This window comes from Sciurus carolinensis, chromosome 10 (genome assembly GCF_902686445.1).
Source record: "Sciurus carolinensis chromosome 10, mSciCar1.2, whole genome shotgun sequence".
Lineage (NCBI taxonomy): Eukaryota > Metazoa > Chordata > Mammalia > Rodentia > Sciuridae > Sciurus > Sciurus carolinensis.
The window spans coordinates 34,390,335-34,416,542 of record NC_062222.1 but is presented as its reverse complement, the minus strand read 5'-3'; the positions used below and the strand labels follow the sequence as shown (position 1 = coordinate 34,416,542).

Below are 26,208 nucleotides of genomic sequence, written 5' to 3'. Positions count from 1 at the left end.
TTAAGCTTTATCCCTAGTACTTGACATACAGTAACTGTTCAAACAAAGAACAAACGCACAAGTAATTCCACTTAAACTTCAAAACTAACCTGTGAAATACTACTAGTCTTTAACATGAGGAAGCAGACAAAGGAGGGTTGGGTAACCATAAAAAATGTCTAATATGTTTACTGATAAAATTAGGGGTTTTAAATAACTTGACAGATGAAAAGAACAGGCCAAAACTAGTAAATTTAAATTTAATAGGGAAAAATATAAAGATCTACACGTGTAGTATCAAAATGTCCCTTGTATAAGTACAGAATGGGGGGATGTGGCTTAAGAAACAGTTTATAGAGGAATGGGAGGTGGCAGCAGTTATCTGTACAACTGAGCTACCAAGAGCTCTATCTATACAAACCAATGCACGAAACTCGAAAGCCTTAATTTAATCTCAGGTTATTTTTATCAAAGATATGATGTCCCTAGCAAGGAAAAGTAGAAGTCATAGTATGATCTGCACTGAAGGGTTTTGCAAGACTTTATGTAAATTATAGTAACCAGTTCTGGACTTCATAATTTAAAAGAAATGGTGAGTACATACTGTACACCAATGGAAGAAAACCTGGATGATAAAGTATTTAGGAAAGCTATAAGAAGTTGGGAATGAGCTGGGCACAGTGGTACATGCCTGTAATCCTGGTGGCCTAGGAGGCTGAGGTAGGAGGAATGTGAGATCAAAGACAGTCTCAGCAATTTAGCGAGACCCTGTCTTAAATAAAATATAAAAAGAGCTGCGGATGTGGCTCAGTGGTTAAGCACCCCTGGGTTCAACAGAAAGAAAGGGGTGGGGGGGAGGATGGGAGGAAAGAAGGAAAAAGCTGGGAATGTTTAAATATAAAGAACAGGTATGGAGGGTACAATTATTTTAAATATTTATATCGTTTATATTGATCATTTAAAAGAGATCTAGAATCATGAATTAAAATTAGAGAGAGGCAGATTTTAACTAAATAGAAGAAAGAGTGTTTTGTTTTATTTTTTGAGACAAGGTCTTGCTATGTTGCCCAGGTTGGCCTTGAATCCTGAGTAAAAGAATCTTTGTCTCCCAAGTAACTGGAATTAATAGTTCTGCACCACCATGCCAGGCTTATGGAAGACTTTCTTAATAATTAGCCCTTTCCTATAAAATGTAGTAACTGCTATGATTTACTAAGCTCTTACTCTGTCCCTAGCACTAAGGTGCAAGTATGACACATATTATATAAAGAACTCTCTCAAATACCAGTGTTCATAGTAATTAAAAATCTTAAAGCAGACACTTAATCTCAGTGACTTTATGGAAAAATAAATAAACTGTATTAAGTGGTTCACCTGGGAGATTCTTAAAATCCTTTTCGTGTCCTTAACACGGTCTCATCTAACATATCCACTACCAAATATCAGCTGGTACCAAAATGAGGACAGAAAGGCTGATATTGTATAGAATGTTAGAAAAAGAGAGACCACATGAACAGGAACACATCCATCCTGAGATAATAGTTCCTGATAGAAGCTATGTTTTATTATAAGACTTTTGTCTGTATTTGGCAGGGGAAGAGGTAGTATTAAAATACCCTCACATTTTTTGAGGGGGTGGTTTACTGGGGATTGAACCTGGGGGCGCTTTACCACTAAGCCACATCCCCAACCCTTTTTTATTTTTAATTTTGAGACAAGGTCTCGCTAAATCACTTAGGGCCTCACTAAGTTGCTGGGTCTGCATCAGTATCCCAAGCTGCTGGGATTACAGACATAAACCACCACACCTGGTAAAATATCCTTAAAAAAAAAAAAAAAAAAGATAGTGATGACTGGACAATAGAAGTTTTCCTTTTAACATCCTCACTCGAAAAACTTTAAGTTACCAAACTTAGAGAAAGGTGACTTTCTTAATGTAAACAATAACTTCAATTATTTAAAAGTATAATAATTTGATAAAAAATTTTAAACCCCTTAAAACTACTTAATGCTTTTCCAATATTATCCTACATATTACCAAAACATTTCTAATATTTTCTATTACAGATGCAAATAAACTTTGAGAGGTATTTTTTCACCTCTAAAAGTTTTAACTAATTTTAGACAACTAAGTTTTCAGCTCATTAAGAGTTCAAGCCTATAAAAGATCTATCCACAAGATTTTACTTTTCTCTTATAATATTAGTAGGCCTAGCAGTTGGGGCTATAGTTCAGTTGGTAGAATGCTTGCTTGCAAGCACAAGGCCCTGGGTTCAATCCCTAGCACTGCAAAAAAAAAAAAAAAAAAAGTGGCCTAAATTTGAACATACACTAATTTCACAATCACCCCTTTGTCAGGAAATAGAACTACTTACCAGTGAAATCCACTGAAAAGAAACTAGAAAGATTTAAAAAGGAAAGGGTGGGGGGAAGTTGCACTTTATTGATGGTCCTAAAAGGGAAAACACTTGTTTTCATCAAAAGGGTGAATCAACCAAAGTCTATCACTGTTGCAAGTTATTTTTTTACATTGGACATTCTATGCCTCAGTCTATTTCTTTAAAAGGTACTTAAACAGTAGTCATTCAAAGTGGTTGAATTATTTTTTATTTCTCTTAGATTAAATTTCAAGTTTAAATAGTATAAGAAGCAATACATTATATTCATTTTTAAAATAAATAACCTCATGGATTGGGAATGGAAAAGATTTACGTCTATGTTTGACTCTAACACTATCAGAGTGACTAAAACATAGAACACATTACTTAAACTCTATGGCCTCTGTGTGATTCTCTCCTAATAAAGGAAGATACCATCCTCTAGGGTTCAGAACATCTAGCAGACTGGTACTTCATACGTGGTCAATAGGGTCAATTTTATTTCTTTCAAAATATTCTGTAAAGTCTAATGCGCTCAAGGTTTGGTCAACCCATTTAATTAATGTTGTATAGAAAGTGGGGACTAATGTTCTTGTGCTTATCCCATTCAAAATTGTTAATGCAGGTGGACCTATAATGTCACTCATAGAAACAATGCTAATTCTGTAAGTCTGATCCGAAAGCATGAACATAAATCCATGATACTGCTGAGACCTATTATGTGCTGCACAAAAGGTACAAACAATGGCATGCAAGATTGTACCTGCTTTCAAAGACTGCTGATGTTTCAGAAATTTAATTTTTATTTATTTATTTTTGATGGTGGGAATTGAACCAAGGGCCTCGTGTATGCTGAGCACATGCTCAACAGTAAGCTACATCCTGCCAGAAAATTAACTATTAACAAACACATTTTCATGTCTCAACAACCTAATGTTTGGAAATAAGTATCAAAATATATAAGTGTTCAAAATGGCTCAACAGTCTTCATTCTAAAAGACGACGATCATTTTGAATTGGAAGCATTAATCAATGGACTTTACTACCAGAAATAGGACTGCCTTGCCTTCTGTTATAATCAAATATATTCCAGACAGGAAATGCTTCCAAGCAAATTAGCTTGGAAAATAATTAAAAATAGAAGACCATCTCTACATGGAAAATATTTTAAATGCCACAGAAATTTTTTAGATGTTTTCCTGAAAAAGAATTCAGTCTACCAATATGGCCATGTGAGTTTAAGATGACAACATTCAATCTTCCTTCTTCTAATTAAAGTAATAAACACACAGAACCAAAATCATACATCTAATTTCTCCTTTTCCTTGAACAATATTCATATTATTATGACTAGTCATACAGGTTGAGTTGTACTTTGAAACTATTAGCTACTATCAATCAGCATAGTGCATGCTGATACTTTAAACACAAGGATAATTCTAGAATATTTAATGCACGCATCAGACAATTACAAGTTAGAATTGCTACTGACTAGCCAGACAAATCACTTTCATGGGAGAGTACATCTCTGGGGTATGCCACAAAGTAGTACTTCAGAGTATTAACATAACATAAATCTATGATGATACACTGAAGAGTAAGACCATTTATTCATTTTACAAATGACCTAAGACTTTAAGTGAGATAAGACAAGAAATAAGAAATTGCAGACCAACTTCAGAAATCATATTACTGAGTGCAACAGACTTCAACAAAATACATTGGGTCATTCTATGAGATGCTTAGTAAAAGACTTATAAACAAAACCCATTTTCTTGATGGGTTATGCTTAACAGGAAATAAATGTTTTCTCCAGGGCATGAAGCAAAATAAAAATCTGTTGAATCAAAATTTTAAAATATATGCCACTCAATTCAGCAGACTTTTAAGATTTAAAAACAAAAGGTATAACTACTAAACTCAATCTCATACAAAACATGGTATTTACAAAGAAGCAAAAATACAGTTTGGAAGAAAATGAGGCAGTTATTTAAGGAGAAATTTCTCTGAGTGAGAAATGAGGCACGAGCCTGTGGTGCTGGTTTACCACTCAGAACACTCATGTGGATATTTCAGCTCTCGTCAAGGGAGGCCCACCATGACAAATGTAGGTGTGGAGACATTTCCCGTCTCCTTCCAAAGGCAGCTCTATGCGCTCAGGTGTTTATTCTGCTGTAGTAGCTGATTACTGAATCACACTGAACAGCAGGGCAGTCCTAAGTGGCCGGCCACACTTTGTGATGACAAAGGAAATTAGCCATTGATGTCTTAACACAGGCAGAAAGAGGGGCTAGAAAAAGACTGAAGGCAGCATCTTTATTTGGATAGAAAAGAAAAAAAAAAAAAAAGAAAGAAAGAAAGAAAGAAAGAAAGAAAGAAAGAAAGAAAGAAAGAAAGAAAGAAAGAAAGAAAAAGGAATCAGTGAAAAAAAATAAGATATTCAAAGTAGAGGACAACAAAGAGAATTCTAGAAATACAGTAAGAGGAGTTAGAGAAGAAAGACTTTAAAATACATTTCTGGATGTTTATTTATTGTTGATTGACTTGATTTTTCTGTTTTTTTAAACAAAATAATCTGTAACAAATTATATGATCCTGAGCATCAACATTGTACAATGTTTTTAAAACTACTTTGATGATAATCTTTTTGTGGGGGAGGGGATAGGCATAAAACCAAAAACCCATTTTTAAAGATTATCCAGCAGATACCTTATAGGTCTGATGATATAATATATATCACAATATTTTGCATAGAAAGTGTTAATGCTATAGGTTCACATAAGAGCTCATAATTACCTTAAAAGATAAAGGTACTCAAAGAACTCTTTAGAGGGGAAAGCAATTCAAAATTAAAATTCCTAAAGGAGAAAATGATTTACTTAAGAAAAGATAAATAAGTAAATTAAAACAGTAAAACATGTACCTGGCAATTATGAAATGGGTTATTAGTACCTACTCTGTATAATTAATATATTTAAAACACGATTATTTAATGTAAAGCATTTTGAAATTCTGATCCCATCCAAATTTAGCTAGGAATCTTCTCATTTTCTTCTAGGGTCTATAGTTAAACAGCAAGAAGAAAAAGGAAGGATAAAAAGAAGAAAAAGCTCACAAAAAAAAAAAAAAAGGGTCATAGGCATGCAACTCATGTCCTGCATTCAGAAGAGTCCTGTGCTGAGTTTCATCCTTTGTTGATGCCATCTTGCAGTTCATAGTAACTTTGAACAAGGGGCCACATGTTTTCATTTCCAATGGGTCTCACAAATGATGTAGCTAGTTTTACATAAGGTAACATAAAAAGTTTTATATAGAGAGAGATTAGATATGTATACAGATACATAGATGACATGTTAAAGAGGAGCACTAAATTAGGTGATTTTGGATTTGCCAAGTCTCCACAACAGCATAAGACTTGTTTCTTAAAATCAATTAAAATATCACTACCCCGCTCCATGTGTTTATATATATACCATTTCTCTAGACAACCCTAATACACAATGCAAATAAAATTTGCAGAACCACAGTTATAAGATAGTAGTTCTCAATATGGCCTGAGGACCCCCAAGACTCTTTCAGGTAATTCATGAGGTTAAGCTATTTTCATCACAATACTAAGACACTTGCCATTTTTACTGTGCTAACATTTACAGTGATGTGTAAAAGCAACACTGGGTAAACTAGGCTGACTTCGTAGCACATATCAAGGTGGTGGCAGCGCAAGTTATGTATGACTACTACTGAAGAACTGGGTATCTGGCAGATATTTCCTCTACTTTCTTTTGTCTTCTCCTTTTGTGCTGGAGAGTGAACCCAGCATATGCCCTAATAATTAAGGCCTTTTTAAAAAATGAGACCTATAGTGATATCAACAAATGTGATATTTTTATAGCATATAATGTACCAAAATTCACAAAGTCTACTTAACCCAGTGACCAATATATGATATCATAAAATCCTGCATGAGTACAAACACCCATTCAATGTGTCACACCAAAGGGTCTTAATAAAAGAAAGTAAGAAAGTTCACTGACATGGTTTTATAATCCTCATTGCAACTAATCTTTATGAAACCACCACTTGTCAAATTTTGGAGCAGGATATCAAAGAATGACCACAATTATTGTTTTTTTAGAAAAAAATGTTAAAATACTCTTCCCTTTTCCAACTACCCCATGTGAGGCCAGATTTTCTTCATAAGGCTCACATACTTCAACAAGCAGAGCATATCAAAACAGACGGAACACAAAAGTAGGTGTGGGAATCCAGCTGTCTTCCATTAGGACATGTTTTAAAAATGTTTACAAAAAGTACAAAACACTACCAACTTTTCTTATAATTTGTTTTGTTTTATGAAATAGTAATTTTTCCCTTAAAAGAACTCTGATATTAATGTGAACCGGCCTTATTACTTTTTAAATTAATGAATAAATGCATACTTAAAATTTTCTTGGTTTAAATTTCTAGTGTGGTAAATAATGATTAGATAACTTATATATAAGCAAAAGCTTGTTGGAGCCCTCAAAAAGTTTTGAGAGTTTAAAGTGGTCTTGAGACTGAAAAGTTTGAGAACTGCTCCAACTAGAAAACAATCAGTCTCTTAGTTCCTTGAATGAACCCACTGTGATCAACTGTCCTTAGACACCCATTTCAGAGGAATTCTGATTGACAACTTAATCCACTTGCAGAAACGCTAGTTGCTCTTCTGGCCTAACTTCAGTAAGTGCCAAATGTTAGGCAAACTTTCATACCAAAGAGAAGTAACTGAAGCTACTGAGTGCTCATCAGAAATGCCCATTGTCAAAGGGACCAATATCATCAAGAATATCAAGGATCCAAGTAACTGCAACATCCCAGTTGGCTTAGGAGGTGCTTATTTCATAAATTAACAAATGCCAAAGTAATCTTTTTTCCAAAAACTTTCCCTCAGTATTCCAAAATTCACACAGTTTTCTTAAGTTTCAGCTTAAATTTTTTCACAAAGAAATAGGCAGAAGGTAAAGTGTAGTGATAATTAGTAAAAAGGAAAAGTTGCACTTTGAGATTTTAACTGTATTTTCACTCCCAAACACCTTCTAGATTGTACTAAAACCACAGGTGATGTATGATCACTGCTGTCCCCTCTGACATCTGAGCAAAAAGCAAGACAACCTGAACATTTTCTTTTTCATTGTCAAATCTTTCCCATCTCAACTACTCTACCTCTTATCTGAATTATTCTACCACTTACCAAATTAGCAATTCATATCACAGGTTTGGCCCACTCATACCTCATTATTTCTCCTCTAGCCCCCTTATTCCAAATTCTTTACTACACCAACTACCACCTGGCTTCCACTTGAAAGAGAGAAAGGAAGATTTAAAGGGGGTGGAGGTGAGGAAACTACTGTAATACAAACTATTATTCAGTAAGGGTTCCCCCTAAATAGGTTTTAAATTATATTTCCAAAACACCTTCAAAGTTATTTTTAGCCTATGTATAAGTTTAACAATCACAAAGAATGCCAGGGACATCAGTAAAACGGTATGGTTCAAGTCATTTAAAAGTTTACTATTGATATACTTAATATTACCAAGATGTACACATAAAAAATGCTAAATTTAATGTTGTGGGGTGTGTTTTTTTTTTTTTAACCAAAAAGAAAAAAACACTGAAATATACCTTTTAAATAGATGAATTGTATGATATGCAATATATCTCAAAAAAGCTATTATTTAAAAAATACTAAAATATTGAGTGGTGGTTACATGCATGCTAATAGTTATGATAGTACAGTGAATTATACACTTAAGATCTGTGCATTATCTTTTGTGTAAATTTTATATCAACTTAAAAATATAACACAAAGTGAGCAACCTTAATATTTTATAAAAAAAAAAATTTAAGACAGAGGTTTGTTCCCAATTAGACAAAAATTAAAAAGGTTATTATTGAGATATAATAGGTAATGACTACATTTTTTAGAATAAGAGGGAAATTTTACAGAAATAAGCAGATCATTTAGTAGGTCTTTTAAAATTATGTTAATAAAAATGATTAAGATACTTTTTATAAAGATTTTAAATCTAACATATATACATTCTATCACATGCTTGAATTTCATCCAGAGGTCAATACTATCATCTAGCTACTACAAATGTTTTAATACTGGATTCAAAACCAAAAGAGAACATTTCTAATCACCCAACATTCCAAAAAGTGAAAATGGATAATTTATAATTAATATTAATTGTAAAAAAGTTCAATTCAGCTCTCTTATAAAATAGGTCTGAATATCAAAGTAGATTTTTCCAAAGAAGAGAGATTTTTTTAAATCAGCATGTAGCTCTAGAAAATCTCATGACAGGAAGGGGAAAAAAAAAAAAAAAGAAAGAAAGAAAGAAAGAAATCACAGGATAAGAAATGAAACCGTGGAAGATGAAAGGATCTTTGCTTTTGCAACTAAAAGCTAAATTTTAGCCAGGTATATTTAAAACATGCATTAGCACAGAGCTACTCATGTTCAGAATGAGAGGCAGCACAAAGTGGCAGTGATCTTTTTGACAAATAAATTGCTTGAAATATTGCATGACTTGCTACACAACACCCTTATTACTTTCCATTTCCAAGTGCAACCAAAAGATAGGTCCAATTATGACATCAATACAAGCTTTCTTTCAAAAGGGAATGAAAGAACAGTAAATCCCAGTGGACACCGGAGTTCTGTAGCAGAGATGATGTAATCTATAAAAATAGACATCCTCCAACAGAAGCTGAAACTTGGGTAAACAGCACACTGCATACTATTCTCAACTGCCTTGCATGAATTTGCAATGCATGCTGTTAATAGCGTAAGAGAAATCATTTTATGTTTTAAATTATTTCCTGATTTACATTTCAATGACTAGCCACGCTCCATCGTGTAATTTCCCAATCCATATAAATTAAATCAACATAAATACCTGATTATAACTGCAAGAGAGAGAAATAGTCCTCCCAAAGCAGGGAGGTTGAGACCACTGCAGCAGCTGTGACATGCTGCATTTTGCCAGAAATTGCAGCACATATGACACAGTACTGTTACGTCCACCTATTGTTCAGAGACCCTTCCATAGGGAGTTTTCTGCAGGATTTTAAAATGCAACATGATTCCAGGTGGAGAGAATCTAGTAAACCTGCTGATAATGAGCATGAAAAGCAAAGGATAATTCTGCTGTCTCTAAGATACTCTAACGCAAATATAAAACATCAGGCATATGTACAATAAATAGCATCTGGCAAAACTTGTGGGGTTTTTAAAAAAATATATCACTCTAACACTCTCTCAAAACCCCATTTTATTTCATTCTTTATTGCCTAATTAAGTTTTTACACTTCTATGGGGCTTTCCTACATAAATAATAATCTGCTTCAAACTCATCTACCTCAAACTATCACTCAAGTATTCGTATTGGTATATGGTAAAATCATTAAACATTACTGAAACAGAAAGAACCTCTCAGAATAATCACCAGAAATTAATGATTTAGAGCTTTTTAACAGTTTTATTTTTGAAGAATAGCTATTTCCACTTTCTTTCCCCTGAATACCACTTAAATCCCTCTACTCTGAATTCTTATTCCAACGGCTATGTTCTAGCCACCATTTCCATTCCCATTACTTAAGCAGGTCTTCGGTACCCATCTTGTCATCTGTCTAGATCTATTCCATCTTGAAACCAAGTAAGTTTGCCAAACTATGGATCTCAGCATGCCATACCTATGATTTAGGCACTCTGGCATTCTTATAGTCCTCATGAAAATGTTCGACTCTCAAAGGGCTGCCAAAACCATTTTATCAGTCAACAACTATATCTTTGAACAAATGGGGTTCTTCCCATGCAAAATAATTTTCCTTCAGCTAAGACATTATGATCATTCAGGCAGTCAGGCATGGTGCATACACCTGTAAACCCAACAGCTTGGGAGGTAGATTGCAAGTTCAAAGTCAGCCTCAGCAACTTAGTGAGGCCCTAAGCAACTCAGTGAGACCTGTCTGTAAATAAAAAAAAAATAGGGCTCAGTGGTTAGGCACCCTGGAGTCCAATCCCTGGTACAAAAGAAAAAGAAAAAGTCATTCAGGAAGTCATTACTGATTTCTCAAGGTGGCCTGTATAGGTACTTCCCTATATTTAAATGTTCTTTCCTATAATTTTATTTATCTGGAGTCCATGTTGAGATTATAAGGTCAATGAGGGCAGGAGCCTGCTATCTTATAAACTTTATGACTAAGGTCTGGCACAGACCTGAAAAATGGTGAGTACCCAATAAATATTTGTTAAATGAGTAAAAATATATAAATTAAAAATATTGAGTGTTCCCTACATGATATAAGAAATGACATAAATTTTCTAAAAATTCATCCTATTAAATTAACAGAGAGACACTAATGATACCATTAAAGACGAATACTTTAGGTTCAATTAAGGAAGCAAATGCTTGATGAATTTAAATTTCAGAAGAATGAAAATACTAGAATCACTAAGACATTTCCCGTATTTGAATAATTTCTTACATGCATAAAAACATACTGTTAAATATTCCATGAATAAATTATAGACAGGTGAGAAATGAACCGAAGGTAATATATGAAATATTCTAGTAAATTTACTAGATATACAAATCATGGATATATTACTCAAAACATGATCATCTTTTTGTTGTTAAGTAGAAAATAATTAAACTAAGGAGACTTCAAAAAAGTTCAATAATGGGGCTGGGGTTGTAGTTCAGTGATAGAATGCTTCCCTAGCATGTGCAAGGCAAGGCTGAGTTCAATCCCTAGCACCACAAAAAAATTACAATTAAAAAATATATATATAGCCAACTAAATAACAAATGACAAAGCAAAGCCATGAAGTAAGTAAAATACTGCCTATTTCTAATTTAAGAACAAATGCTCAAGTCAGTCTAATATCAAATAAATATGTATAATCACAAAACTAAATGCTCTGGTTTTTTTTCATTTATTTTATAACTAAGTAATTTTTGAAAGTAACCAAACCTACCAAAAAAATCCTTAACTGAAGAAACCAGCTTAAATCAAATCTATCTAGAAAATATATGTTTAAGGAAACAGATATGTTTACCTTGGTTTGAACATACACAATAAATATATGTACTGAAATACTACATGGTACTACATAAATACGTAGAATTTTTTGTTTTTATGTACCATTTTAAAAAATAAGTTTACATTTTAAAATATAGAAAAGCTAAAAGAAAAAAACTACTTGAGAGATATATAAAATAATCCTAGGAATGATTAATTTTATGTAGTCATTATAAGAAACAGGACTTGTATTACTATGAAGAATAACTTTATAAAACTGAGACTGATTTTCAAAAGCCTCATATGTGAATTGTTCTTATTACATTGATACCACATTTTATAGTATTACTACTGACTATAATAAAAATATTATCATAATACTATATTATATTGTATTCAATTTACCTTATATTAATTTTATATAAGTTTCTATTACTTTTATATACCCAACCAAGAACTTTTACCATAACCTACTGAAAAATTCAATACATATTTATTAAACAGTTCTCTGAAGTATTTTTCCTACTTTAGAAAAGGATTCTAATAAGCAGTGGGGAAAGATATCTTTTTACTGGACTACTTACACTCAAAAGAGATTTTATGAGTATGTACTCTCTTATACTGTCTTTGAATCCTCCTAATTCAAGTTTGTATACAGTAGAGCATATTTTTTGTGGGGGGAGGGGGGCAAGAAGGAAGTCGGTAAAGAGTTGATCAGGTGGAGAGCATTTAGCCTTGCAATCAGACCAGGAAGTCTGGAAATTTTTGAGATGTCAGTTGGAACACACAACATCCACAGTCTGAACACGTTTTCTTCAATCTTTAGTCTAATGTCATTCCGTACAATATTTGTTCTTTCCAAACCAAGATGGGGAAAGAGTTGATTTTTTCATTAATATAAAAGGAAGAACATTGGCACCCGCCTGTAATCCCACAGACTCAGGAGCCTGAGGCAGGAGGATCTCAAGTCCAAAGCCGGCCACAGCAAAAGTGAGGCACTAAGCAACTCAATGAAACCTTGTCTCTAAATAAAATACTAAATAGGGCTGGTGATGTGGCTCAGTGGCTGTGCCCCCGAGTTCAATCTCCAGTACTCCCCCACCACCAATAAAAGACAACAGAAGTGCTATATACCAGCTTCCCACATCACTCCAGTGAGGTGAACGTTAAAAGGGTCTTTCCTCCCTTTTGGTTCTAATACCTCCCCTCCCCATTTTTATTAGGGAACTTGAATTTCCCTACACACACAAACTTCTAAATTACCCATGAGTGCACAGAGGGCCTGAAATTATGGGTAAAATAAACAAAACTTTTTCCCCTACTCTATTCTGAATGTGAACAGAAGATAAACCATTGCCTGTCCAAATTTCAAATCAGCCCACTGATCCCAAATCTTCAGCCCCTGCCAGGAACCTTATCTATTACCTGTCTCTGTAATCTACTTCACTCTAAGACTGAAAATCCATGATACATCCTATTTTGTTTTTTGCCATCTTAAATATAGTCACTGCCTCCACTCATCAAAATGTAAGAAATGCTAACGAAAGTCATCTCTAATTTTCCCATCTTACTGCATTTAAAAATGCTTATTCTCTCTGCAAACCTCACATACTTGCCTTGAAAAAAGTCCTGAAGACATTCTATAAGAACTACACGAGTATTCATGTTTCTGAAGAAAGTCATTATGATCTTCTTTCAACTACTGCTACACATCTAATTTTTTAAAAAGTACATAAAGTATATATCATAGTGCATATTTTAAATTCAAGTTTGAAATCAGAATTAGACTAATTTTTCATGCCAAAACAGAGGAGGATCAATTATAGAGTTAATTATCTTTTAAAATATTAATTTATATATTTTAAGGCTTACTCTTTCCCAGTAAATTTTAAAACACTGACGCAATTAAAAATTATATAATTTAGAAATTATACAATTACCAGATTTAAAAACTGTGTCAAAAATTTTAGATTTACCACATCACTTAAAAATTAGCAGTGCTTCTAAAAAACCATTTAGCAACCATGCCACCAGTAGAATGTTAACATGTAATCTCTGCAGAACATAAAAAAGTTGCCTCATTTTAAGTTGAAAAATCATATAACTACTTCATGCTTTTAAGCAAGGTTACCATATTAGTAGTCAAACATACTATATTAATGATAGTTTTCCTCATTGTAAACTAAATTATTCAAGATCTTTTCTCTGTACACTAAAACACAACCAAAAAAATGTTTCTCGTTACTTAACCAACTGCTTTCCAGAGATAGATCAGTTTTTCTTCCATAACTCCAAATTCCCTGATAACCTCAAATTTGATCCACAATTTCAAAAGGCTAATACTGAAAAGAATAGATTAGTTATGTATTGGCATGAAAGAAATGAGCAAGATTATTATTACAGGCTTCTTGATTGTAATGTGGAATGAAAAGCATGACATCAGGTTAAAAGCAAAGTACAAGTAAGAAAATACGGGGAGTCTGAAACATTTATTTCCTTTCTGACAAAGAATTTTTTCTGTGTGAATGGGATTTTGTGACATGAACTCCCAAAATACTCTCATATTGGGATTCTTGAACTTTAAAGTTTTCATCTACAGTATTTAAAATGCAATTGCTAATAAATTTTCCGTAAGTTTTCACAGAAAAAGTCCCAAATTCCATTATGTCTCTGTGTCTTTTTCTCTTTTCTTTATTTGCAAAGCAAGTTAGTAAAGAACAGTGCTCCATTCATTCTTAAAAATAAGTAGGCGCACTTGTATTCTTTCTTCAAAGAAAGTAGACAATCCATCAGTACAACTAAAGAAACCTATGCAACCACCTAAACCACTGATCATTTCAAAGTTTCAAGAGATTTTACTGAATCAGGGCAAAAGACAAAAGGACATACCAAGCAAAGACATCAATATTATAAACTCATTAGTTACAATGCAAATTCACAAATAAGGTTAGTGTTAGATCACACACAAATTACAATACCTGAGATTTAGTGCATTCCTTTGAGCCAAAATGAAATGAGTGCCATAAAGGAGGAAAGGAAAAGATGAACATTATCAGACATGCTATATTACATCTGCCAAAATGAAGATAATGTTAAAATCAGGTTAAGAATGACCTATAGAATTGGCTATGTGTATAATGCTCCCTATGATCTTTAGCCATGCACTTGAAATGCACTTGCAATCACTTCATATCACCTGTGAAGTACACTCATGCAATTCTTTTAAAAGAGCTTTCCACCCTCAGTCTCACCCTATTAACCATTTACTTTCAAGGAAATATTTGTTGAGAATAAGAAAATTGGGGCTGGGGATATAGCTCAGTTGGTAGAGTGCTTGCCTTGCAAGCACAAGGCCCTGGGTTCAATCCCCAGCACCACAAAAAAAAAAAGAAAATTGGACCAATAAAGAATAATACTCTGAATTCTTTTACCATGGGATAGCAAATATGCAAAACAAAATTTTGCTGTTTTCTATATTAAAATTAGGTATTTAGGTTAAATAATAATATACAAATAAAATTAAAACACAATTTGCACCCCTAAAAGATGATCCAATGCTATGTTGTTCCCAATCTTAACTCCTTTAGTAAAATTAATACCAACATATCACATATTAGTAAACTAGCTTATGATCAATTAGTAATCAAATTAAATTTTTCATCCTAGTATTCAGTTATCCCCTAAAAATACCTGTTGACCAGGTAATAAACTGCTAAAAACCAATTAAAAGATGTTGCAGCAATACAAAAAACTATATAGTTTTTAATACAGAGCAAGAAAGAGGAGTCATGTAGGGAAAGTAAATGAAGCATTCCTTCCACAACAGGAGAAAAGATGGGATGGAAGAGAGAAACAGTTATAAAATAACACTCTCAACTTAAGTGTGACAAATATGACCATAAAATTAAACCTTAACACTGAATTTTAAGTAATCCACACTCCCTGTGACACTCTCAGTTTAGAAACTAATAGGAAAAACAATTCTAAAACTGGAAGAATATTAACAATACAGTAGTAGGGTAAAATATTATGATCTATATTGTACTATTAATGTGCACAGCTATTTTTAGTAAATATTTCCTCCTTTCACGATGCTAAATTAACACTAAAAATATTACCTTCTTTTATTAACAATGGCAACAAAAATCCTTTCATAGTTTTTTTTTCTTTTTTCTTTTACATATCAAAGTCCTTCCAATAGATCAACAAAGCTGTCTTTGTGATACGCAAAAAAGCAGCCCTTTCCAAATGAGCTCAATGAAATGATTCAACTATGAAATTCATGCTAAATTAAAATTGTGCATGGGCAGCAGGAGGAGTAGGCAAGTTGCTGGTGGTCAAAATCATAATGTTAATTAGTATTTCTCTAAGAAATAGAATATATGAAGTGTAGGTGTAAAACATACTACTTATGCTAGTTAACATTACTAAAAATTGAAAAAGTTTATCTATATACATTATTTCACACATTTTGTATTTGTACTTACTTGTAGAAAAGAAAAACTGAAAACTATAAAGTAATCATCATTTACCTTTTTATTTTTTTCATTTATTTACTTTTAAATTAATTTCATGTATAATGACCACTTGTTTGGTAGTATTACATGCACAGAAGAACTATCCTACCTTATTTGGACATATCCAAGAATTCAGGCTATTTTGTTTTTAAAACACTAAAGATAACAAAAATAAGGCTCTAAACTGACTTTATGCAGATCTTGTACGAAGCACTTGTCATCTATGTCTTGATTCTCTCAAATATTAAAAGTAATTTATTTATCAAATTTTATTAAATAAATGACAGTCAAATGGGTTATAGTATTGAAGAAGATCTTTGAACCTATTCAAAATATATCAGAGCATCTTCACATTGATTTTAAAAATCATTTCAAATTATTCTTATCGATTTTAATCCACTTCATTAAAAAGAATCTCAGATAATATTCTCACAATAGTGTGAAAAGTTCTTATCTACTTTTTAAATAAAATAAAAAACAGTAGGATAATAGTCATGGGAGGGGGACATGCACAGGAGAAAGCTAAAATTTTGGATTAAGGTAAGACAACTTAAAATATACCAATTATAACTGTACTTGTGTATCACAAAACCAATCTTCAGAGAACATTTTAAGAAATAAGAGCTAAACAGTGTCTTTTGACATCTTATTTCAACACTTTTCTTAAATTTATTCATATCATGTGTTTCCAGCAAAATATACATTTTGGATGGTAACTGTATTATAGAAAAGAATTATCCATCAAAAACAGAAAATTTAAAGGTCTTTTAACAAAACTCCCAACCAAAAACCCTAAAGATAAATAAAAATATTACACTTGTATAACTTACCGTATGGTAGCCTCTAGGCAAAGGTGGTTTGCCCACAGGGTAAGGATCCACAGTGTCAATAATCGTTTGTCTTTCACCTTTCTGGTTGATTTTTCTAAATCTTCTTCGAGACTGTCTATGGGAGGCTTGACGCTGAAAATATTCTTCATTTTCATCCATATAGTCCACCTGAAATAAAACCCCCAAGATACTTCACATCTCCAAACATGACACTCCATATTAGTATTAGAGGCAAAAATAAAAATAAAACTTACAGAAAGTCCACATTCATTCATTTTGCAAAGGCATTTGTAGACAAACTATCTAGACAAACTTTCAGTATGTTTGAACTTCTCTGAAACTAATCAGTTTTGAGTAACTTGGCTTTTATGAAGAAGCATTTTCAATTCCAGTTAAGACAATATGGGTAACTCTTGAATTTCCTGTAGTTTCAAAGGGAAGGATATTTTCAGTAATCTTTGTACTGATTTATTAGTAAAAGATCTCACCGGATACATTACCACACATTATGAAAGCAACTACTTGCATTGTCTTCACAAAGCACAAAAAAAATCTGATGTATTTGAGTAAATCTGTAAAAACCCCCAAATCCCAAATGACTCAACCTGGGATGCTAGCAGATTAAGGGTTTCTATTCCTACTTTCATTGTATGGCTTCACTTTCTTTTGTTATAAATAGTGTTGCTTAAAAAAACAATTCCTCATTTTAAACATTTTAGCAACTTGATGAATAGATTTAACAGTGAACAAAAGTTACATTAGGTCATTCCTCATCATAGCCATATACTGAAAATGTGATTGCTCACATAAAGGCGGGTTTAGAATCTAAGACTGTCCCTGTACTGACAAACTCAGTAGTTTGTATAATATTAGCAAGTATTAAATACTCAAGGAATTTCAAAGACCAAAACTCCTTCAGAAAAATTCCAAAACAGCATTCATGGAGGACAAAGTCTCAAAGAAATATCTAGACTGCTTTATATTAAGAACCACTGTTAGATTGTCCTATTTATCTGCCCACATTTTCCCCAAACCTAAATCTTTACTCACCATTCTACTTTCTCACTTAAGAGTAAATTTTATGAAATTTTACCCAAAGTTTTCACTAGCTTTAGCAAGGAATTTCTTATTTCTGATGGAATTTCTTTTCTACAGTATAGGGGGGAAACTCAGATCTCTAAATCTGTAAAATAGGCCAGGAGTTGTCTACCAAAAGCTTTATCAAATAAGAATTTAAAAGCTTCCATCATCATCTTTATTAAGCCATCACTTATTTTATAAGGTTTTCCTTCACAGATAAGATTATGGATGGGGCAGTGAGAATATCAACAACATAAACTGAATGTTGGGGCTAGGAGGCTCCCTCCTTTATCGTCTCATTTTTTAAAAATATTTTTTAGCTGTCAATGGATCTTCTGTTTAATTAATTAATTAATTTGTTTATTTATTTATTTATTTATTTACATGTGGTGCTGAGGATCAAACCCAGGGCCTCACACATGCCAGGCAAGTTCTCTACCACTGAGTCACAACTCCAGCCCCTCTCATCTCATTTTTGAAACTAATTTTTTTAAAAAATGTATATTGTCCTATCTTAAACCATTTTTTATATAGTAAGGAAGAAGGACAGGTTTTTTAAACTTTACTGAAAATAATTATATTGCTAGTATCTAGCTTAACATTATGTATAATCATATTAATATATTTTTTAATTCCACGATTAAGAGATAAAGATGTCAACAGTGTTTAATCAGCACAGTAGTCCCTAGCTGTCTTTCAATTACATAAAGAATTCAAGAGATTTCCTTATGTTAAATTGTTCCTTGAATACATATCATTGTGATTCATTTAAAGTAACTCATTCATTGCAATCAATGTTCAGAGAACTAAATAATACAAGTCAAAGACTCTCCCCAAATTTCAGTTATGTGACATTATCAAAGATTGATCTATAAAGTTCAAAGTTTTTTTTACATTTAATTGAATCATAATTATAATATTATGATTATGAACTCAAATTCATAACAGAAGTTATAAAGAGTATCTAAGGATATTAAAATATAATACAAAATTTTACTAGTTTATGAAAGTACCTTTACTTCATAAAATTTTTTAGGGAAAAAAATAGTCCTCACAGAAATAATCTTACCACAATCATTTCAGAAGGCTCTAAAACAATGCATTCACAGCCACGCCTAAAGCTTCCTGCAGAACGCTTGCCAAAACTAGAAAGGGAAAAAAAAAAAAAAAAATTAGTTAAGGAAAACCTCAGAGATTTAAGAAATACGAGTTGTGAATTTAAGTCAACTGTCCAAATAAATAAAAGTTGAAATGTTTTTCAAATTACAAAAACTACACACTGGAGAAAGAGAACTATCTTATTATTAACACAGAAAGACAAGGAAGTGCTTGAATTCTTAAGTTCTGGTCATGTACTTTTCTGGAAAATTCCAATGTAATGCTTTCAAATTAATAATGTAAGTAAAGGAGAATTGGTATGAATGTGTTTTGTGTTAGGTTGCTTCAAATCATTCTCAGTCGGGTGAAGTTTTAGAAAATTCCCATAGGGATGGGAAATGCCTCAAAGACAAATTATTAAAATGTCCAGAAAACATATAGAACCCAAGTCATTCTCTTCCATTAACTTGCTCAAGTTAAACATTTCTTTCATCCAAAAAGTGTATTTTTCTAAAATTTTCAAATCAACTTTTTCTTAACTTTTCAAGGATAAAATATTCAAGATTGCTTTTTGTTAACGTGACTTAAGTGAATGTGCACAGTTAAAACCTTCACGCTAGTGAACTCAGACACAGCACCTCTGCCTACATTAACACTGAAGATTTGAAGATTTATTCTTTCTGACATAAACATATGCAAACTAGAATCAAGAACAGAAATCTGGTGCAGCTAAGTAATCCTGACTTCCTTGCTCCATTCATGAACCACCTACCCTCACTCATTCACTACTTAAAAAAATTATTCTTGCCCTCCAGGAAAAAAAAAAAAAAAAATGACAGGTTTTTGTTTTGTTTTAACATCAGTGAAAATAATGGTGTTATTAATATCTGGTTTAACATTATGCTTTTAGTAACCATTTTTAATGAACTTATCTTTAAAGAAACAAATGAGAAAAAGTTGTTCCAAAGAACTATTTTATTAAGCAATTTTTCTAATTAGGCATTGTGAGTGGCTCCTATGGAAATTCTTGTTTATTTTATAACCCTTTTATATCATGGAGGTACACAATATTTTATGTATTAAGAGCCAGATTATAATGGAAAAAATCATAAGAGGAAAAAAACAGAAAAACCAACATTTTCAACTCATCATTTATGATCTAGCAAACCACCCTGATGACTTTGTATACATTTTATTCACTTATAAAATTATCAGACAAGGTGATCAATTAACTCCTTTCCTACTCAAAAATTACTTCTATGAAAATCAAAGCCAGAAGAGTAACACATTTGAAAAATCCTTTTGAAAAATATTCATATATACATTCACACATTTATACTCACACAAACATACACATTAAAGTGGAAAAACCCTGCCAAGAAAAATATAATAAACCTACTTTCTTGGTCACATTGCTTCTTGTGCAACTAAAGTGATCCAAAATTTTTTAAAAATTAGTTTATAATTAAATGTAACTAAAATTCCACTAATTCTTCAATACACAGAAAAACCTGTTTCTGGATTCTAAGTCTACCTAGCTGCAATTTAGTTTATTACAATATGGCTTATAATTTAATGACACACTACAAATTTTAAAATAATCTCAAAGTGTTAGTGAAATATGTAACAGGTTTCATGCTCTCATGCATTTAATCCTGTTAAATGACTAGGTAAAAAAATAATTTTAAAGTTTATTACCAAATAAAATTATATTAAAAGCTAAATATGCATGACCGGGACTGATATGACTCAGTGGAACGGCACATGCTCAATAATAGAACACAGCAAGTGTGAGGTGCCGGGTTTGATCTCCAGCACCAAAAAAATAAGGAAGTAAATAAATACAAAAATGCATGACTGTGAGATAGTACACTCTGTCATATTTTTATTATAGACCTATACAATTTTATAAACACAATGATTGAATGATCATCATTTTTTAAATCTAATGTAGTAAAAAAGTCAAATGTTTATGATGCATATAATGATCCTAAAACACTTGATAAAGAAAAGCATGCTAGAAAGCAGCTGTTTACAAATTTTCGCAACAAAAGGTGATAATTATTCACATAAGTAAACTATATGGCAGTCCTTTATTTTATGCCTAATTATTGTACCAACTACCTACTTTAGAAATGAGGCTGTAAATCTTCTTAACAATTGGCCATTAGCTCAAAGAACTTTATGACTAGGAAGTCATGCCTCGGGTTGCATTAACACTATTACTTACATTCTCTAAAATGTGCTATAAAAAAATATTCCAATGGGATCTGTTGGGCAGTGAGCTGCAGTAGAACCTGACAAACTCTTTGAAGTTATGGAAGACTCAAGGTCTACGAAAATGTGAACAGGAGAAATTGTAGACTCCATCAGATGAATTTCTTGAACATGCTAAATGGAAAAGGCAGTGTGCTCAGGATAGCCCTAGCAAGGCCAAAATCTGTTTTTTCAAACACAGCCAGGAACCCAGAAGGAAGCTGCAGTCTCGGAAGAGTCAAGGTGTAGGTCATAAATGCACAGCCATCCCTGAACCAAAGACAGGGCCTTTGAGCTCCCTTCCAGAGTCATTAGTGTTAGGTTATAAACCAGGAGCCAGAAAGTGGAAAGGGATTGTGACTAAGAAAGGAAATTCACAGAATCCAAAGAATACTTTTACTTTTACTGATTCTTTGAAACAATAAGTACATAAACAAAAGTAACTAAACATAATTATTTGCTAAGTTTTAAAAAATCTTTGACCAAGTTCCATACAAATAAACCAAAACACCTATTCCTGGAAAATAAATAGAGTCTCCGAAGGCATTATCACAGTAAGTTGCTTACACAATAAAATGATAAAGACAAGCCTCAATATGACAGACACAAAAAGAAGGAATGAAAACCCAAAACTATTATACATAGCCTTGTAGAAAACTATTTAAGATTATGATAGGGTATTGCCCTAGAAGAGTTCCCAAAGGGAAAAACAAAAAAATCAAGGGAATTCATGGGGACTTCTGGAAGACCAGAGACAACAAAATTAAAATAACATTTCACCCATTTTATTAATAGCAAATGAAAGTTGGTATCACTTAAATTTCTAAACTGATGATTTAATAAAAATTAGAAATTACACAATTAAGGAAGATCTTATTAGATTCAAAGTACAGGTATAAATGTATTTTTTGCTTTTGTTTAAAAAAAAAATCAGAAATTTGGTAAGGATTATTCCAAAGCATGTGACTATATTCTGCTCTAAATGGGATCATTTTCTGTTCCTTGGTGCCACTGTCAGAAATAGACAATCCTATCAAATGCAGCATTCTTTTTTGTTATTAAACCTTATAATAAACTACATAAAGTGTTCTACATCAATACAATTCCTATCAAAATTCCTACACTTGAAATCCCCCCCCCCCAGAAATGAAAAAGTTGGGTCCTCAAGTTCATATGGAATTCCATGGGGCCCTAATAAGCCAAAACAATCTTGAAAAGGAACAAAGTCAAAGGACTCACTTCTAGATTTCAAAACTTACTACAAAGCTACAGCAACCAAAGCAATGTGGTACTGACATAAGGGCAGACAGTTAGGCCAAAGGAATAGAATTGAAGTCCAGAAATAAACCCATGTATCTACAGCCAACTGATTTCTGACAAGGGTGCCAAGTCTGTCCAATGAAGGAGAACAGTCTTATCAACAGATGGTGCTGAGATGCCTGGATTTCTATAAGAGAAAGGAAGAAGCCGAACCCCTCCCTCATACCATACACAAAAATTAACTCAAAGGGATCAATGGCCTAAATATAAGTGCCAAAACCATAAAACGCAAAAGATATACGGATAAATCTTCATGTCCTTGGGTTTGATGATGAATTCTTATATATACAGCAAAAGCATGAACAGCAAAAGAAAAAATGGAAAAATTGGATTTCATCAAAAGAAAAAACCTGTGTGCACCAAAGGGCATTATCAAGAAACTGACAACCTACAGAACACAAGAAAAAACTGCAAATCATATATCTGATGAGGACTTAATCTCCAGAATACTTAATTATTCCTAAACAGAACAACAAAAAGACAACCCCAATTTAAAACTGGTTAAGGAGGCTGGGAGTGTAGTTCAACGGAACACTTGCCTGGCGTGTGTGACACCCTAGGCTTAGTCTCCAGCAACACACACACACACACACACACACACACACACACAGAGAAAAGGATTTAAACAGACACTTCGCCAAAGAAGATACAAAAATGGCTAAGCATATGCAAAACTGCTCAACATCCTTAGTTATTAGGATAATACAAGTCAAAACCAAAAACAATCTCATCTCACACGTGAAACTAAGAATGAGAAACTAGGATGGTTATAATTCAGATAAAAGAATGAGGGTCGGGGGAAAGAGAGAGTAGGTAGGGAACTCTGAACTTGCACTTTGCTGATGGGCATGTAAAATAGTGCATAGCCACTTTGGAAAACAGTCTGGCATTTCCCCAGAAAGCTAAACATAGAATTGTCATATGATCCAGCAATTCTTCTCCCAGGTAAATATCCAAAAGAACTGAAAATAGGGACTGAAACACCAGTGTAGACTGCAACATTATTCACAAAAGTCGCAGTACATGGAAACAATCCAAGCATCTAACAGATGAATGCATAAAACAAGTGTGAAATATACACACACAATTAATTATTATTCAGCCTTAGAAAGGAATGAAAAACTGACAAATATAAGAACATGGACGAACCTCGAAAACATTACACTAAGGGCAACCAGCCAGTCACAAAAGTACAAACACCATGTGATGCCACTTATATGAAATATCTAGAAAAGGCAAATTAGTAGAGAAAGGAAGTAGATGACAGGTTACCAAAGGTTACTGGAAAGGGAGAAAAGCTTGATGGTTACAGCTTCTGTTTGGAGTTATAAAAAAAAGTTTTGGAAGCAGGTATTGCTGCTGGATTCACGCAGTGTGAATGTAATTGATGCCACTGAACCACATGAAATGTACATGTAATTGTACATTTTTAAAGGGTTAAAGTAATATATGTTGCATATATTTGCCACAATAAAAACAAATAAATCTTAACAGAGAAACTGTCCAGAAGATATTTGTTTCAGTGGCTTTGGATTTCTTAGCAAAAAATCTGGGACTTGAGTATGAAAAAGTAGAACCAAAAAGTTTGTACTATGAACAAATAACAAATCTTAAGGACTAAAGAAGAGTTAAGCTTGAGTAAACTATACCCTGATAAACCCTGAAACAATCCCATTTCTATGGTCATTTAGCAATGAAGTGACAGAGCTTGTGAGGGAAAGAAGTAGCAAGAGATAAAAAAAAAATGACAAGTATTTTAAATGAGTGTTCTGAAAAGTCAAGTATACTTACATTTTTCTGTCACCCAGAATTTACCTCATTTTTTTCATTTGTGGCCATATAATAAGGGTGTGTGTGTGTGTGTGTGTGTGTGTGTGTGTGCACATGCACTCTCTCTCTTTATCTCTCCTTCTCTCTCTCTCATTTTATTTCTTACATACCTATTATTTTGCTACCGGTTCCTCTTCCAAATGTTCATTGGATATATAATATTATAATACAGAATCAATACTACCAAAACAAACCCTATAATCAATACTTTACAAAATAAAAAAGTTTAGCCCCTATTTTCGAGTGAGTAGTTCACATTAACAAGATGAGTGCACAAACAGCTGTAATTCAATGACAAGTTGAGAACTGAATTTCACTAAGAGGCGGACTCTCAATGGCTAGGCTCCCTTATTAGTTAGTTGAATGAAAAAGACAAATCAGCATTTGTAATTCAGAAAGCAATTCAAATTCAGCAAAATCACACAACAACCATCAAGGGCTTTTTAGGGTTACCCTGTAACAGTCAAAGATTTGAATGTCCAATCTGTACAGACAACACCTCTTCAGGCAGCTATAACAGAACTTCAACTAGTTAGTAGGACATCTGCTTCTTTGAAATGGCACTCATAATACTACATACCAAGATAAACAAAGTTATCTTAAAATTTTAGATTCCTTAATATTTAAAGATATGCAGTTTATTTTTTAACTTCAAATTAAAAAGTCATATCAGTCTTCTAGTAGTTTCACAAGTCTGCATGCATACATACGTGTACATAAGACACAGATATTAATAGATACATATGTTTCAAAAGCAAAAAAAAAAAAAAAAAAAAAAGATGAAGGCAATAGCTATCAATGAGAGTTGGCCTGAATATTGAAAAGTCATTAGCCATAAAGTCAGAAGAGGATTGGTAGGGAGGAAAAATATATGTTATTCTTTTAAGACTGCCTATAAGTCTTCTGGTTCTACACAATATGAAAATCTAATTTATTTGGTCTTAACCCTTTCTAAACCGTTTGCTGTAAAATACAGCTTAGCTCACAACTATTTGGTCTCAATGTAATTTCAGAATATCCTCATCATCATCTTTTTAACAACCATAACATGACAACTACAAGAATTGCAGATTCATGTCTGTCCATCTATTGATTCCTTGTCACATCAAAAAGAAAAAAATTAAGCCCACCAGCAAATGATTTATGAAAAGATCACTTGAGCATAAGCAGATTAACTAGTAAGTTAAATATTTTTACAGATGCAAATGGCATAATTTGTAGTACCCAGAAATATGCAAACCAAAAAATTACTAATTAGCTTCCACATTATGTAAAATGGGGGGGAAAAATTAATAGCCCGCTAATCTTGCCTTCAAGTTCAAGACTCACAACCAGAAAGTACAAATGTTTGAGAATATTAAATTTCACCTAATTTTCATAAATACCCCTAGTATGAAACACTGGACTGGGTGTTGTAGGTACTGTATGGCCAACTGTTTCTGTGACCACATTTTCCCCACCTAAGTAGTCAAGAGCATTTTCTGTGGGTTTGAGTTTTCCACGAGAGGCAGGCACTCAGCACAGAAGGTTTAGTGTCCCTAAATTCGCCCTTTGTATGGGCCTATACATTCTTGTTGTATGTCAGAACTACTCAGTGGAATGCAACTTCTCCATATTGGAATGTAAACTTATTCATGTCAGGAGCACACACAACAGTCAATCTGATATTATACTGGTGGGAAATCCTAATTTACAAAATGATTAAAAGTGTGATACTCTAAGATATCAATTTTTCACACCTTCATTTCAAGAAAAAGAAAGTTACTAAATGTTATGTTTCTTCTTAAAAATCTAAGTAACTGACTGAACTAATGTTCCTAAACCAAAATCAAACAAATATGCTTAACACT

At 32.8% G+C, this 26,208-nt stretch overlaps 1 protein-coding gene across 8 annotated transcripts in view; it reads right to left on the bottom strand.

The window, feature by feature from the left end:
- The window catches only part of Rapgef2 (Rap guanine nucleotide exchange factor 2), a 247,702-nt gene that overhangs the window by 89,720 nt on the left and 131,774 nt on the right, over positions 1-26,208 (bottom strand). For 6 of the 8 annotated variants that reach the window (XM_047566221.1, XM_047566225.1, XM_047566224.1 and 3 more), the window contains 3 exons: positions 18,924-18,999; positions 16,775-16,942; positions 14,406-14,423 (listed from right to left, as the gene is read on the bottom strand). In XM_047566221.1, coding sequence (XP_047422177.1) covers positions 14,406-14,423; positions 16,775-16,942; positions 18,924-18,999 — 262 coding nt within the window. The remainder of the gene's footprint in view (positions 1-14,405; positions 14,424-16,774; positions 16,943-18,923; positions 19,000-26,208) is intronic. The other 2 variants (XM_047566222.1, XM_047566227.1) reach the window with 1 other exon arrangement.